Here is a 14759-nt window from a genome sequence, read left to right as displayed (position 1 = left end):
GGAATGAAAGAAAGAAAGAAAGGAAAGAAAGGAAAGAAAGGGAAGGAAGGAAGGAAGGAAGGAAGGAAGGAAGGAAGGAAGGAAGGAAGGAAGGAAGGAAGGAAGGAAGGAAAGAAAGAAAGAAAGAAAGAAAGAGTATTGCAATGATGTTACTTGTGATAACATGATGTTACTTGTGATAACATGAAATTAACATTACTGGTATTTAATAGGTCTCCAGTATATTACATATTAATTCGTGACAAACACCAGTGGAGTACAATGCACATAAACAAATGAGCTGCCATGATTTGCATGGTGTGAAAAGGCCTTGCGCCCTAGTCTGAAAGTATTTCATCCATTGGGTAATCCAAATACGAATTTCTTAATTCATATTGGGGGAATGTAAAAGATAAATTTTTTATTGAAATCTCATATTATCTTTTATATTCCCTTCCTTGATGCTGGAGATAGAACTCAGTGCCTTGAGCACACTCAGCAAGCACTACTCCTGAAATGCATCTCTAGGCTTTATTACACTCTGAGGACTAGTGTAAATATTTTTCAATGTTGGCTAATAAAGATCCTTCTAACTTGGAATGCTTAAGAGAAACAAATCTTACTCTAGAAATATTCCTGCTGTGAAGATAATATGGTAATGTCACACTGATAATTAAAAACATCAGAATATCAGAATCTAGGATGGATGGATGGATGGATGGATGGATGGATGGATGGATGGATAGTGTTCAAAAAGGCTTGGCAGAATAAATACCTTTAGAAAAAAAGAACCTTAATAAAATATTCATTACAAATTATGTACAATATACCCTTCTGGACAGTGTCGATAACACTTCTGAGAAACTAGATAAACCTGTTTTTAATGTTGTTTAGCCCAAAATTTCCCTAACTTGCTTAGCTGCAGCACTATTTTCTCCCTAGTATCTGTCATACTCAGAATATACTTTAGGAAACACTAATGAGTTATCTTTAGTGTTTAGAAGAAAACCAAAAAAATAAGAGATTTTTAAAATTATAATTATACTTTTCTTGGCTTGGTCCGAGAAAATTCTGGATTCTGCATACAAGGTACAAGTACAGTTAGCAAAGTTACTTCAATAGTTCAAAAGATTCTGAATGTTCTTACCACAATTGTATGATAAATGTATCAGGTGATAGATGTCCTAAACATTTATAACTATATAATATATATGCATCTATCATTGCACTTTACCTCATAAAGAACTACTGTGTTGACTAAAACTAAAATTACGCATAGGAATTTGGTTCAGCAGGTAATAGTACTTGCTGCAAGCAAGGGATGAGGAGCAGACTTCAAATCCCTAGAGACCAAATAAAAATGTGGGGGTCACTCACACATGCCTATAATCTCAGCACTGAGAACAGGGATAGGAAGAGGAGCTTTCTGATGGCCAATCTAGTGCCAAATCAGCAAAGACCATTTCAAAGGACTAACAGTGATGCTAGAGCTGAACACCCACAAAAATCCTTATCCTCTGCATGCACTCATGGAAGGAGAGGACGAGAGGATGGACAGACAGATGGACGGACACACATACCCACCCTAAATTACAAAAAGAACTAAATTTTAGATGAAAAGGCCTGGAGTATTTATAAGGTCCCTTTTGGATCAAAAGTACATAATTATTGTCTTTTTTCAATTTTGTGTGTGTGTGTGCCTACAAAGGCAAGAAAAGTATTTGATCCCCAAGAACTGGAGTTACATGTGGTTATAAGCTGCATGCACAGTTACTGAAATCTCAACTCAGGTCCTCAACAAGATCTACAAATGTTCTCAAACACTGAGCCCACATGTTAAGCATTTTAATGTGACTTCTAAAACTGCTCAAAATTCAGTTCCAACTTTCCATCTTAGCCAGATGTAGTTCATTATTTGTTAACTTTAGTTTATAATGGACTTTTAAAGCTTTCTCTGATAATATAGAATATTCTAATTTTTCAAACTGAACTTCCACTTTCAAGTTAGAAAAGACATATTCAGTTCTTAGATGCTATGCTTTCTCCAGCTTTGAGGTATTAAATATAGAAACTGACTTGCCTACTGAATATCTTTTCTTTACCCGCCCACTTCCACACCTTACTTTCCTCCTGAACTTCTCTGCTTTCCATGAGCTGTTCAAACCACCCTACCCTCTTCTCTTTGCACATGTTTTCTTTTGAAGTTTCATTTTCAGTTTCAAGTCTCCCTTCATTGGCCTTAACACTTTGTAGCACGTACATATTTTGATACTTTATCCTCAATGATAATCTAATAGTAACTATACTCCTCATCAGAACTCCATTGCACATCTCCATACCTGGAACTCCAGAAGACCATATACCACATTGGAATCATCAACCAACTTGTCAGTGTCCCACGTAAGACACAGGATTGGAGCTGTTTGACTATCTATCTATAAGGTACCTAACAGTACTTTAAGGGGCTAAATGATTATTTAAGTAAATGAACAGATTAACAACAACAAAAATCACTGACTTTGCCACTATTCAATCTGAAAACATTTTATTAGCACCTATCCTAATGTATAAAATAGAAGAAACAAAGTAATAATTCACTTTATACATTTTAATGCTTTATCTAATGGTTTCAAACATTTTTGTCACAGAAGATTTCCCCAAACCAAATTCTAAATGAAAAAGTAAAGTACTAGTACTATCAAAGTCTTCTTACATAAGTAACCCTGGAGAATGCATACCTCAGTGTTTTCATTTGTCACTGCTTCTCTTTAGCAGTCTGTAAACTGTTATCACTAAAAAGTATGTATTCAGAGGTAGGGGTGGGATAAAGACAAACTGTTTCTATAATGACTATAGTAAAAAAAAATGCCTTTTACACATATAAAAAGAGCTTAGGATCTCCACTGTACCCAAGGCTATATCTGAGAAACAGAATTCAATGCCATGACTCACTCAAGATAACCTAGAGCTACATGATGGCCACTGGAGAGTATATAAGCAGAGGCCATAAGCGATGCTCTGTTCTGCACATCTTCATCTGCCCTGCAGCCGGACAGTCTCCCAGGGTCCTGATCCTCAAATCACAGATTTCTATTAGAAACTGAACCTGACATTCAGCTAAGATCTGTGCCCCAGGTAGCAGCCTTGGGGAAGCCTGACTAAGGCTTAGGACCTTTGTTAGGAATTTATAGAGTGCAAACTTTGTATAATAAAATGCAGCTTTTGTTATATTGTGTATACTACCTTCTTGCTTGAGACAATTTCCCAAGGCATAAGCTCTTCTTTTCCATAGTCCCTTTCTCACTTACTGGAGGGGGGGAGGTCGTCATCCCCATCAAATCCTTAAAGCCACAACAGAATCTATTCTGTTTCTGAGCACAATTGTTCCCTTTAAAACATAAGATCTAAGTCCTCTACCTATGCTTTGAGTCCTGACTTCGGAGAAACCCCAAATGATAAGCTAGTCCTCCTTATAGTTCAAGTTCTTCTCAACCACCTCCTTCCTATTCATACCTACATTAGACATCCTCTTGTTCCTTCTTAGTGAAACCTCAAATCCTGCCTGACCTGTCTCTATTTCCTTTCAGTTTTAATTATCCAGATGTTTCCACTGCTTGCCTCCTTAAGTGTATGTTTACTACCTCTCATTTTTAGCCTCACTTTGACTCAGTCTAAAACAACTGCATTTACATAAATCTGATTCAAGTTATATTACTTTTTGAGATACAATTTTAGAAATAAAAGGAAGACAAGGCATTGTTAGAGTGAGAGTAGTTATAAAAGGATAATGTACAAGACCCCTATACTTGGCTATGGTCTCAGATAAATGAAATGTCCTTAGTACTGCACCTGTTGTGTAAGAGTCAACTGTTACTTGAACTATACTCCGAGTTACATATTACATATACTTCATATATTAGGGGAAAAAGAAAGTTAATCACATAGAATGTAACATACATACATACACACACACACACACACACACAAGTAAGCAAGGGTGGGAACAACTGGGATCTAAATGAGATCCTTACACTCAATCAAAGTCAGTATCATCACCATGATTTTGCAAAATATTCTCAGTGGACGTCAGTGTACATAGGCTCCCTCTGCTTTCTCTTACCCAGAGAGCCTACAAGAATCTTAATATAATTTTATTAAAAAACATAATATTGACAGTAGGATCCCAAGTTTATTTTTGAAGTAAATACAAAAGCACTAGAGAAACAAAAGACTTGATGGTCTTTTTAATTAATCTTTATCTTAATGTCTCTGCCATCAACTAGGCCAGCTCAATACTTACTTCCTCCTTAATTCCCAAGCTATTCTCTAGCTTTTCTCTATCTGTGAAACCATTTACCCTATTACAGGGTTATCCTCCTCTACCTGGCCACAAAGTAAGTTCCTTAAGGTCCTTCCTAAGTGGTCAAGAGGCCAAATCCACTAGTGATTTCCTCATTACATTCCCTTTGTTATGCTAATTAAAAATTTACATCTAATCTTAGCCTAGGTCATTCAGGATACCAGGAATCTTAGTAGTCTCTATTAGAACTCATTTGCAAAATTACAACCACAACCACGAATCTTCCAGTCAAAAATAGGCATTCATCCTTAAGTCAGAAACTTTACCGAGGCAGTCAACATTTACTGACCCTTTCCCCAAAGAATGATCCAAAATCCAGCAATGTTTCCCACATCAGGATCAAAAAATTTCTGAGAGAAATGCAGCTCTTCTATCTTTTCCACTTTAGTCAAAAATCACACTTATCCCTTCTTTCTCAAAACACATATAAGAAGTACTTCTAGAATTAGCTGCAATTTGAATACAATCATCTGAAAATGTGAATTGCAGTATATTAGAAAGAAAAAAACACAGGAAAAAACTTAAGCTGGTTGGTTGTTAATACTCATCTTTGGGTAAATCAATCTCTTTCTGGGCAGCACACTGTCCTGGTCAGTTTGTCAACTGGACAGAAGCTAATGGTATCTGAAAAGTAACTCAACTGTCTACAGAACATTTTCTTAAATAATGGTTGATGTGGGGCGTCCCAAGAGCTTACTGTGGGTGGTGTGACCCTGAGCAGGTGTCCAGTGTTGTGTAAGAAAGTGGTCTAAGCAAGCCATGGAGAACAGACCAGTGAGGTGTGTTCCTCCCCGGCTTTTTTGTTCTTGCCTCCAGATTCCTGCTTTAACTCTTTTCTTTCCAGTGAACTACTATAATCTTAAGTAAGTATTTCATCTTGTAAGATGAAATAACCCTTTCCTCTCCCAAGCTGCTTTTGGTCATGGTGTTTATAACAAAAACAAAAACAAAAACAAAAAAAAAGCAAACTAAACTAAGACACGTGCTATCCAATATAAGCAGCTATCCATTCTAGACAAAAAGGTTGGCAACTATTAGAAGGTAGTGGGAAAAAAATGTTATCAGTCAATACGTAACTATGAGGAAACTCAAAGCCACAGATTTCCATTAGACATACTATGATTCTTACTGAGCTGGGTCTGAGATATGGTGTACCTTTATCCTTTGCACTTGGGAGACAGAGGCAGGCATATCTGAGGCCGGCCTGGTCTACAGAGCAAAATCTGAGACATACAAGGCTACAGAAAAATTCAAACTCAAAAAGCTAAAAGGACAACTCTTATTCAACTTTTAAAGAACAGGTCAGTAGCTTAGAAAACACCAAATCCAAACAACCTGGCATCAGACTTGCTTGCAATGAGAATAGAGAAAGCATGTTAAATCCAGATCCTCATCACCACACAACACATCACTAACTTATTTAAATCATCTGGTGTCCTTAGCACTGCAACCAGAAGAGTCAACTGCTACTTTAATTATACTCCAAGAAAATATTACATATTGACCCTCATATTGGGGAGAAAACTTACCTGACCTGAGAAATTGTTTTGTGTCTCTTTATTTTTTTAATTCCATACAAGTTTACAATATACAGTGGGCATATTTCTCCCTAGGCCCCTACTTGCCCTTTCCCCTTTGTTCCCTTGCCAATTTCTCTTCTACTTTCAAAATACATATACATGAGTAATATTACATATCAATAGTAAAAATCTTTCCAGTGAAGTTTTATTGTGAGATTAGCTACACAGGGTCATTCCAATTACTTCATTTGCCTATGTTGGCCTACAAATGTCCTTTCCTTTAGCAAATTGGTATTTACATAAGCGAAGTTCAGTGTCTGGCATTAACACAACGTTTTAATTAAAGTATTCACTTCATATTCCTTCCTTCCCGTAATTACACCAATAACTTTGTCAGATTAAAGGGCTGGTTACTTCTGCTCTCTCTATTTTGTATTATAAATGGCTAGTTGAATAGAATAGGAACAGCCATTACAAATAAAATCTGGATATTCTATAATAGTTTTTTAAAATACAAATAACAAACCGTATCATTGCTTATAAGCCTGAAGCTTTATCATAAAAACCCCAAATTTTTAAAACTAAAAGCCTCAAAACTTCCAGACTTAGAAGCTGTTGAAGTTGGAATGAGTTAAATCTCATTGATTATCTTTAAAGCTGGTGTCCATTTCCGAAACAACCTTTACCAGTTTCTCCACAGGAAAAAAAAATCTTTGTGTCATTTTTCACAATTTAACTGTAAAGATTATAGAATTGCAAAGAAATGCAAGGAAACTTCACCTATGCCATATGTAAAGAAAAAGTAGCAAACCTGTTTTAAGAAATCTATCTTCAGAAAACAGGAAATGAACTAATCAAGTTCAGGTCTCCAGATTCCAGTAGTGTTTACAGTACTGTTTCCTTCTCAAAATTTTAGTCTCCCTCTCCCCTAATCACAAAAGCTTGAGCATTAAAAACTTACAATCTATAAGTAAAATCAAATCTCCTAAATTAGATTACCATTTACAAAATAGTATTGAGAATTCCTAGATTTTCATGATTTCCTTATAAAATGCTTAACAATAAATGCAGAACCTTGCCAAACATTAAAATCAATCTCAGAAGTCTACTTACGAAGTACTTGGAAAGAAACACAACATGAATGATTTCAAGCTATCAGTCAACCATAAGAACACATTTAGGTAATTCAGCTGGTCTTATCAGTAACAGTGTCAGTTAAAGAATAAGACAATACAAATATTTCAAACTTTAATTCATTTAAAATCTGATTGTTTTAGTAAAACAGTCTTAAAGGTTCCTCCATACAACAAAGCTGGAGTACTCTATTCGAATTAATTTAAAACACCACAAAATGACACAATGAGTTTTTAAATTCAAATCGTGTTTGCTAAAAAAAAAATTATGTCTCAAACATGTTAAGAATATAATTTAAAACTCAACTTTATGAGTCTGATGAAGTTACTTTCTGATGGACAGGAAAAGCCCTTCAACTGCTTACTCTTAAAAGTCCATGTAAAGACAGTGCATCCAGCTTCGTTCTTAGATGTGTCTCAGTCACAGAGACAGGCAAGCCTTACATTCACAGGCTGCTTACAATCCAGCTCCCCACTTCAAGAGTAAAGGGAAGCAAACTGACTTGACTCACAGTGGTGACTGCTTGCATTGTTATAACCTTTCTCTCCTCGCTGCCCATGACAGAAACCCAGTATGCCATGCCACACTTCTGTGGAACAGAACCCACACTTTCTTTGGCACTGTGTCTTTAACATGCTTCTATCAATGGAAATGTTATGACAAATCACATTAGAATTTCATTTTAAACTAAGCAGAGGATGTACCAGACTATGTTACTGCTTAGATTTCCTTACTATCAGAACTTCTCATGCAACCACCTGTGAGAGCTCAGAGGCTGCACATGCATGTATACTGACTGAGTAACTAAAGGCAAACGTGCCTACAGACAAACGACTGCCTCTTAAGCAGTAGCCAAAACTTCGTACATTTGTATAAATGACTGTTCTCTATCATTACTTTGGACTTATAATACCTTATATTCTCAAATTCCACAAATAAAAGTTTAATTTTCTCCATATCATAGAATAGTTACACCCTTTTATAATCCATATGCTCAATAACTTATTAATTACAAAGTAATTTATAAACTTTTGTTTTCACATATTAATTTAAAATGACTTCTCAAAAGAATTTTTCGAAAAGGCTTATGTCACCAAAATATCCTCTCAAAGAAAATATGAAACTTAGAACACTGTAATTTTCAGATTTCCTAAATTAAGTCTTTACCACTTTTAGATGTAATTACAAAAGTTAACTTGAAATTCCTACTCTAATGATACTTTTTTATGCCCAATGTGCTCATATCTTCCTGAAGCCAATAAAAAACAACTAGGAAATTGTCTGCTATTCAAGGCCACGTGAGTCAATATTAAGCCTATTGTTCTGAGAATCCTGAAATACACATAAGAAAACAATTCCTAAGAATGAATTTACCCATTAGATTAGGTACTGCTCAAAATAAATTGTTCATATGCTGAAGTGCCACAAAATACATAGATAATAACAAAATTTAAGACAGGAAAAAAAAAAAACCGCCCTCAGATAAAAAAAATTCCAGATTTAATCAACAAGAACCAAAACCTGCAGCCTATCTTTAAAAAGAACCTCTAAATTGGTAAAAACCTTACAATATTTAACCTAAAACTAACCTAAGAATTAATACAATTTTTGAATTACTAAACTGTCTGGAACACATTCTCTTTAGGCTAAGACCAAACTACTATGGCTTTAAATGCAACAAATTTGTAAATAGAAAGAGCCAATGTTAATTCTCAGTCTTTCTTTACCAGAAAAAGAAAAGGCTTCATTTGGTCTCTAATGTTCAGGGTAGTAATTCTCTCCTCTGCTTTTTTATTGTTTTTCCTTCTCTTGGTACAGGGAATTGAACCCAGGACCTCATTCACACTGAGCAAGTCCTTAACCACAGGAGCTCTAACTCCAGGCTAGTTCAAGATAACTCAAACACCCAAATATTTAAAGTTTGCTGTTCACATAAAGTCAGCAAAATTAACAGCAAAATATTTCTACAGACCTATTTACAACACTTAAGAAATTATTTATTGCTTTACAGTCACTGACCTTTTTTTTGTCTTACATTTTTTTTCACCTTCAAGTCTAAAAAGTACATGAGCAATACTTTCTAAAGTTTCAAAGTAGCTTTTTTTAAAATAAAGTACTAGCTACACTGAAAAAATTTTAAGTACATGTATCTCAAATAGATACACTTTGGTTTCCCTATGGAAAACTTTACACTACCACACAGTTCTATCTTTACTACTGTTACTAAGGTTGCCAAGAGCAAACCCAAACCCTATACCACCTACTCCTCCCAGACTTTCAAGGTCAATCTGTCATCTAAACCATCACCATGCAGTAAGTAAAGATACAACTCCACTGCCCCTGTATGTCCACATCATTTTGCAATGTAAGGATTAAGAATCTCATGTGGTTTGTTTCATTTAAAAACTCCATAGTTTTAAAAGAACTGAGTTTGATCCTCAGAACTCATGTTAAAAGCATGCATGATAAATTCTAGCTCTAGAAGGACAAACATGTGGGTGGATCCCTGGTACTTGAAACCTACTGGGAGAGTTGTAGGCCAGTGAAATTATCTGGGGGGAAGAAAAGTGTATGATACCTGAGGAACACCCCTAGGTTGTTCTGACCACCACAATCACACATTTATGAATAACCACATAATACGTATACATATAAATTTTATAAATACATCTAATTTTTTAAAATATGAATACTAAGCACTAACAGAGTAACTGCATAAAAAGATGAAGTTTCAGTCCTTAGCACATACAATTTCCTTTATACTTACTAACACATTTTATCCCTCATTATAATTCTAAGTCATTTTAAAAGCTCAATTTTATAAACTACCAAGCCAAGCTTGCTATTTAATTGAAACTCTTACATTACAACTTCAATAAATAGCTAAAATTCATCACGCACATGTATAAAATTTTCAAAGCATTTAGAAACGAAAGAAAAAAAACCAGACACATGCACAAAAAAAACAAAAAACAAAGACCGACCAACCAACCTACCTTAAAATGCTAACATTACATAACTACCTTCTCAAATGCTCTCTCCCAATCTGGAAAAGACTTATACTCAAGTCTTCGAAATACCCTCATACAGACTGGAAATTCCTAGTTTAAAGACATCTAATATCTTACCACTTTTCTTAAGCTTACCTCTACGTTTTATTCAATGACTTTCGCTTTAATCAGCATACTCTAAATGTATGTACACCTAAGACATATACTCTAGTGAATTCTAGTCATGGTTCCTCTACTCATCTCTGAATTTGAAGTTACCAGTAACTCATTTACTTACAAAGTAAAAAACAATTATACAATAGCAATATAGCAATAAAGAGGTATTCTACAATGTGGATACTATCTCAAATATCTTCATCTTTACAAGAAGAAATAGTATAGAAACTCAGTTGTCAACTTGACATCTGGGAAAAGGGAACCTCATTGAAGGAACTTTCCTCAACCAGAGAAGCCTGTGGCTAAATATTCGAGGCACCTTTACTGCAGATTGATGAGGTCTAGCTCAGAGTGGGTGGTGGTCAGCCTAAGCCGCAGAAGAAAAGAAGCTGAGCAAGAGGGTGGGGAGGTAAATCAATAAACTGAGGTCTTCCTTGGCTTCCGCTCTGATTCAGTTCCTGCCTCCAAATTTCTGATTTCAGTTCCTCTGAATTCCCACAGTGATCAATTGTGACTCGGGAGTTCTAGGTGAAAAGAAACCCTCTCTCCCCCAAGTTGTTTTTCATGACTAGAAACCAAAGTAGGACAACCACCAAAGAATGGTACTATAAAAAGCATTTTATTCAACTTCCAAACTGGCATGATTTCTACAGATTTAACTTTCCATTTTGGAAAACTAAACTCCAAAATAAATGTTGAGAACTTAAAAAACAATGCACTGCTATTTCTAACTCAAAATTATATTTCCAGATAACTTTCCAAACATGTTTTTATATACTGTTAGAAATAACCAAGACAAGAGTAATAAATTATAGAATTTGCCTATATCACCTGCAAGCCAATTGTCACCCAGCTTTAAGGCAGCAGTCCACATCTCCTGACTTCTAATTCTTTCACTCTGACAAGAAGATTTCTAATAACATGCAATCAGTTTAAGAAAATGAAATACGGTTATTTTTAAAAAGGCAAAAGTATATCATATAAACAAATTAGCAAAATATTAACTCAACTGAAAAGAATAACATAAATAAAAATGTAATCAATGCCTCCCAAGACTGGTTAAAATGTTTTAATAATTTGCTTAAAGATTTAATAAAATAACAGTCAGAACTAATTAAAGAGACAACTGGGAAGCGGAACTGAAAAACTAACAATTCGAATACACAAGAATTCGAGTGGCTAATGTCTATAATCCCAGCTAGGGAAGCTGAGGCAGGAAGACAGAGAACTAAAAGCTAACACAGGCTGCAGCAGGTTCCAGACCACCCCAGGATGAGTGAAATCCCATTTTAAAAAACTGAAAGTAGTGTCCAAAACCTTCCTAATCTGTAACAACTGGGTTGGACTGAACATGTACAATTGTTAAGTTCTTATCAAGCATGCACAAAACTGCTTGGTTCACATCCCAACACATCATAAACATTCTGGAATCCTGCACTCTGGGGGTGGACCCACGAACACCAGAAAAATCAAGGTCAATCTCAGCTACGCACGGTTGAAGGCCAGGCTATCTAAAAATAAAATATATAAAAACAAGAAACTTTTTTTGCCTAATACATGGCTTCATCTACAAGAGCTCTGGCAAATGTCTGAAAATTGTCCTTTACTTTAAAAAAAATCCAGGTTAACAAATATTAAAGTCTGAATAAACTTAAATGGTGCCAAAAACAATTATCCCATCAAATTCCATTCACTTTTACAAGAATGTTTTACGTGTTCCCATAGCTAATAATCCACCACATTCTTAATACCAAAGACAAAATTCTCAGCTTGTAAGATTCCCCTTTTTAATCATATATTAAATATGTCAATTTTACTTTTCTAACTTACAAAACTTTCAAAACTACATTTAACACTCCATTTTCCTCTAGGCCAAAACTGAGTGGCACTGAAATTCTATTTAGAGGCTATCAATGTTGATAAATACTTATTTTTAAACTCATTAAATACAAACATATTTCTCTTTCCTAAAGATTTTCTAGAAAATTCCAGTTTCACATGAATCTTTCTCCTTAAATTAGTATTTAGTTTATCAGTTAATACTCCAAACCATTTTCAAGTACAAGTTGAAACTCCATTTTTACTCAAATAATTTTAAATCAATTCTTGTTAGTTAAATTTGATATACAAAAAGAAAAACTTTAAGTCATGAGATTGAATTAGAGTAAAGCCATCGTTAACTGCTGAGGTAAAAAAATCTCAAGCAAGAAAAACCACCTTCAAGCAAAACAGGTGGCTTTTGATAAATAACATACTGACAATAATTTATGAAGTTTGAAAAACTGGCTACAAATATTTCATTTTACTACTATTTGAGCCTAAGAATTACATCTGAAATTACATTTCAGTAAACAAAGTGTTATTTCTACATAGATTAACCATTCACAGCATTTGGTCAAAAACACTATTAGTTGCTTAGTTCAAAACATATAGCATTACTTAAAGACTCCTAAGTTAATAAGACAGCCATTTTCAATGACTTGGAATTTGTGGGATTATTAAAGAAAAATTGTTAAGAGTTTGGTTTAAAAAAAATGCTGTATCATTGTAATTTTTATAGTTGTTTTTTCTTAAACAGTCAGAAGGCATGGAATACACTTAAGATTTTTGTAAAAATCATAAATATAAAATTTTCAATATTGCAAATAGAAAAGTCAGGAGTTTACTTCAAATCTCAATCACTTTGGACCAAGTAACTGAACTAGTATTTGAAAATTAACTTTGAAGCATGGAAATGAAAACATTCTCCACTAGGTTTCTAAAGCCTAAACAACCACACCATAACAAGTAGTTTATATTAAATTATAAGACATACACACAAAAGCTAGATGATTCTTACCCAAAACCAAGCAAAAGCTATCAAAATCATGCCATGCTGTCACTTCAGAGACATTCATTCTCAACTACTAAAACTGCCTAATCACTACAGCCCTAATAGCATTAGTAATTACAACTACCTCTAAGAGTCACAAACCTCTCAAAAAATTTTTTTCAATGCATTTTCGACTGCTCAATGGGCCCTGGTATGACTGACTATTCAGCACATTCATACAACTAAATCAACCTACATCTTAGGCAAAGAAGAGGCTGCAGAAACTGCAGCTCCTTCACTGAAGTAAACTAACAGTACCTTACCATTCACAATTCTTGTGATAGCTCCATTTTTGGAAAGCAACTGTTTGTAAATTAGTGCCTTTGAAAACTCACCAACTATAAAACGTTATTTTTCCATCAATTAAACAAAAACATCTCAATATAAACAAAAACTTAAAAGCCACGGCAACTATGCAGATAAAAAGCACAACTCTTCAATGGCCTCTATAAATGGCTTTTAATAAAAAAAGGTAATATACCCCAAGAATCAGCAAAATTAGAAAACGCCAATTAAAACTTTCAGGTTTCTACTTGGGCAGATCGGTTTGTACAGCGCACAGTGTGCCGCTGGGTGACTACCATCACACATATCTATCTGAAGGCCTCCAAGTGAAAAAAGATAAAATAAAAAAATTAAAAATCAAGGCCTGATTCTACAGAAAACAAAAGACAGAGGAGAATGGGGGGTGGAAAACAGAAAAAGGGAAAAAAAAAAATCTTGCCAAGGTTCCTCCGTGGCTCAAAGGCCTTCTTGTGAAATGCTAATGCCACTTCGGAGCAGTTAGTCACCAGCTATTGTGTGTGTCTGGAGAAAGCTGAGCCGGCCCCGCGTGCAGAGCGAGCAAAGAGCTGGCGAGCGCGCTCTCCAGGCTTACGCCGCTCCCGCTGCCGCCGCCTCGCGCGCGCGCCCGCGCCTGCGCGGACACGCGCGCCGGCCCCTCCTCCTCTGGCCTTGCACTGCACACCACTCATGACGTATCTTTATTTCTAGCACATTAACAAAATATCACAAATAAATTGTCCGCGGCCCCTGCGGCCCCGGGACGTGCGCACCCCCGGCCGCCGCCCCCCGCAGCCCCCGCTCCGGCCTCCCAACCCTCCCCGTGGCCTTTGCAGCTTTCCCATTCTGGGGCCAAGTTTTTGTCTCGGTAAAAAATTGCGGGAAATTCAATTTTTATTCGACTCAGGGAAAAGTTTCTTTGCAGTGCGCTGTGAATGTCTCACCAGATTCTGGTAGGTCCTGGGGTGCTCCTTCCCGGTCCAGTCGGTGCGCCGGGGCAGCAGCTGCGGGGACAGGACGCCCGGTGAGCGCGGCCCCCGGCCCGGACCGCCGCCGCTCCCCTCCCCAGCCCGCCCCGCGCCCCTCCGGGGACCCCCGCGCCCCGCGTCCCGCGCCCCGCCGGACGCCCGAGCTCGCACAGCGGCCCGGGGAGGCCGTGCGGCGGCGGGACGGCGCCCGGCCGCCGCGCCCTTACCTCCTTCTCGGCCACTTCGCGGATCAGCACCTGCAACAACAAAGCGGGGACGCTGAGCCCCGCGCCCCGGGCCGCGGCCCCGCCGCCGCCGCCGCCCTCCCCCACGCCCGCGGGCGGCCACCGCGAGCGCCCGCCCGGCCCGCGCCGCGCGCCGCCTACCTGAGCCGCCTGCTGACAGGGTCCATCTTCTAGGAACCGGGCGATGAGGAAGTAGAGCTCTGCGCGGGAGAGAAGGACGGGGAGACACGGG

The 14759-nt window shown here is 37.1% G+C and overlaps 1 protein-coding gene across 4 annotated transcripts in view; it reads right to left on the bottom strand.

The window, feature by feature from the left end:
- Positions 1 to 14759, bottom strand: part of Phip (pleckstrin homology domain interacting protein) — a 112537-nt gene that overhangs the window by 97353 nt on the left and 425 nt on the right. For all 4 annotated transcript variants that reach the window (XM_052187740.1, XM_052187736.1, XM_052187738.1 and 1 more), the window contains exons 2-4: positions 14669 to 14727; positions 14510 to 14539; positions 14259 to 14318 (exon numbers count right to left, since the gene is read on the bottom strand). In XM_052187740.1, coding sequence (XP_052043700.1) covers positions 14259 to 14318; positions 14510 to 14539; positions 14669 to 14727 — 149 coding nt within the window. The remainder of the gene's footprint in view (positions 1 to 14258; positions 14319 to 14509; positions 14540 to 14668; positions 14728 to 14759) is intronic.

The sequence above is a fragment of the Apodemus sylvaticus genome, chromosome 7, assembly GCF_947179515.1.
Source record: "Apodemus sylvaticus chromosome 7, mApoSyl1.1, whole genome shotgun sequence".
Lineage (NCBI taxonomy): Eukaryota > Metazoa > Chordata > Mammalia > Rodentia > Muridae > Apodemus > Apodemus sylvaticus.
This window is presented reverse-complemented; position numbering and strand designations above follow the sequence as displayed.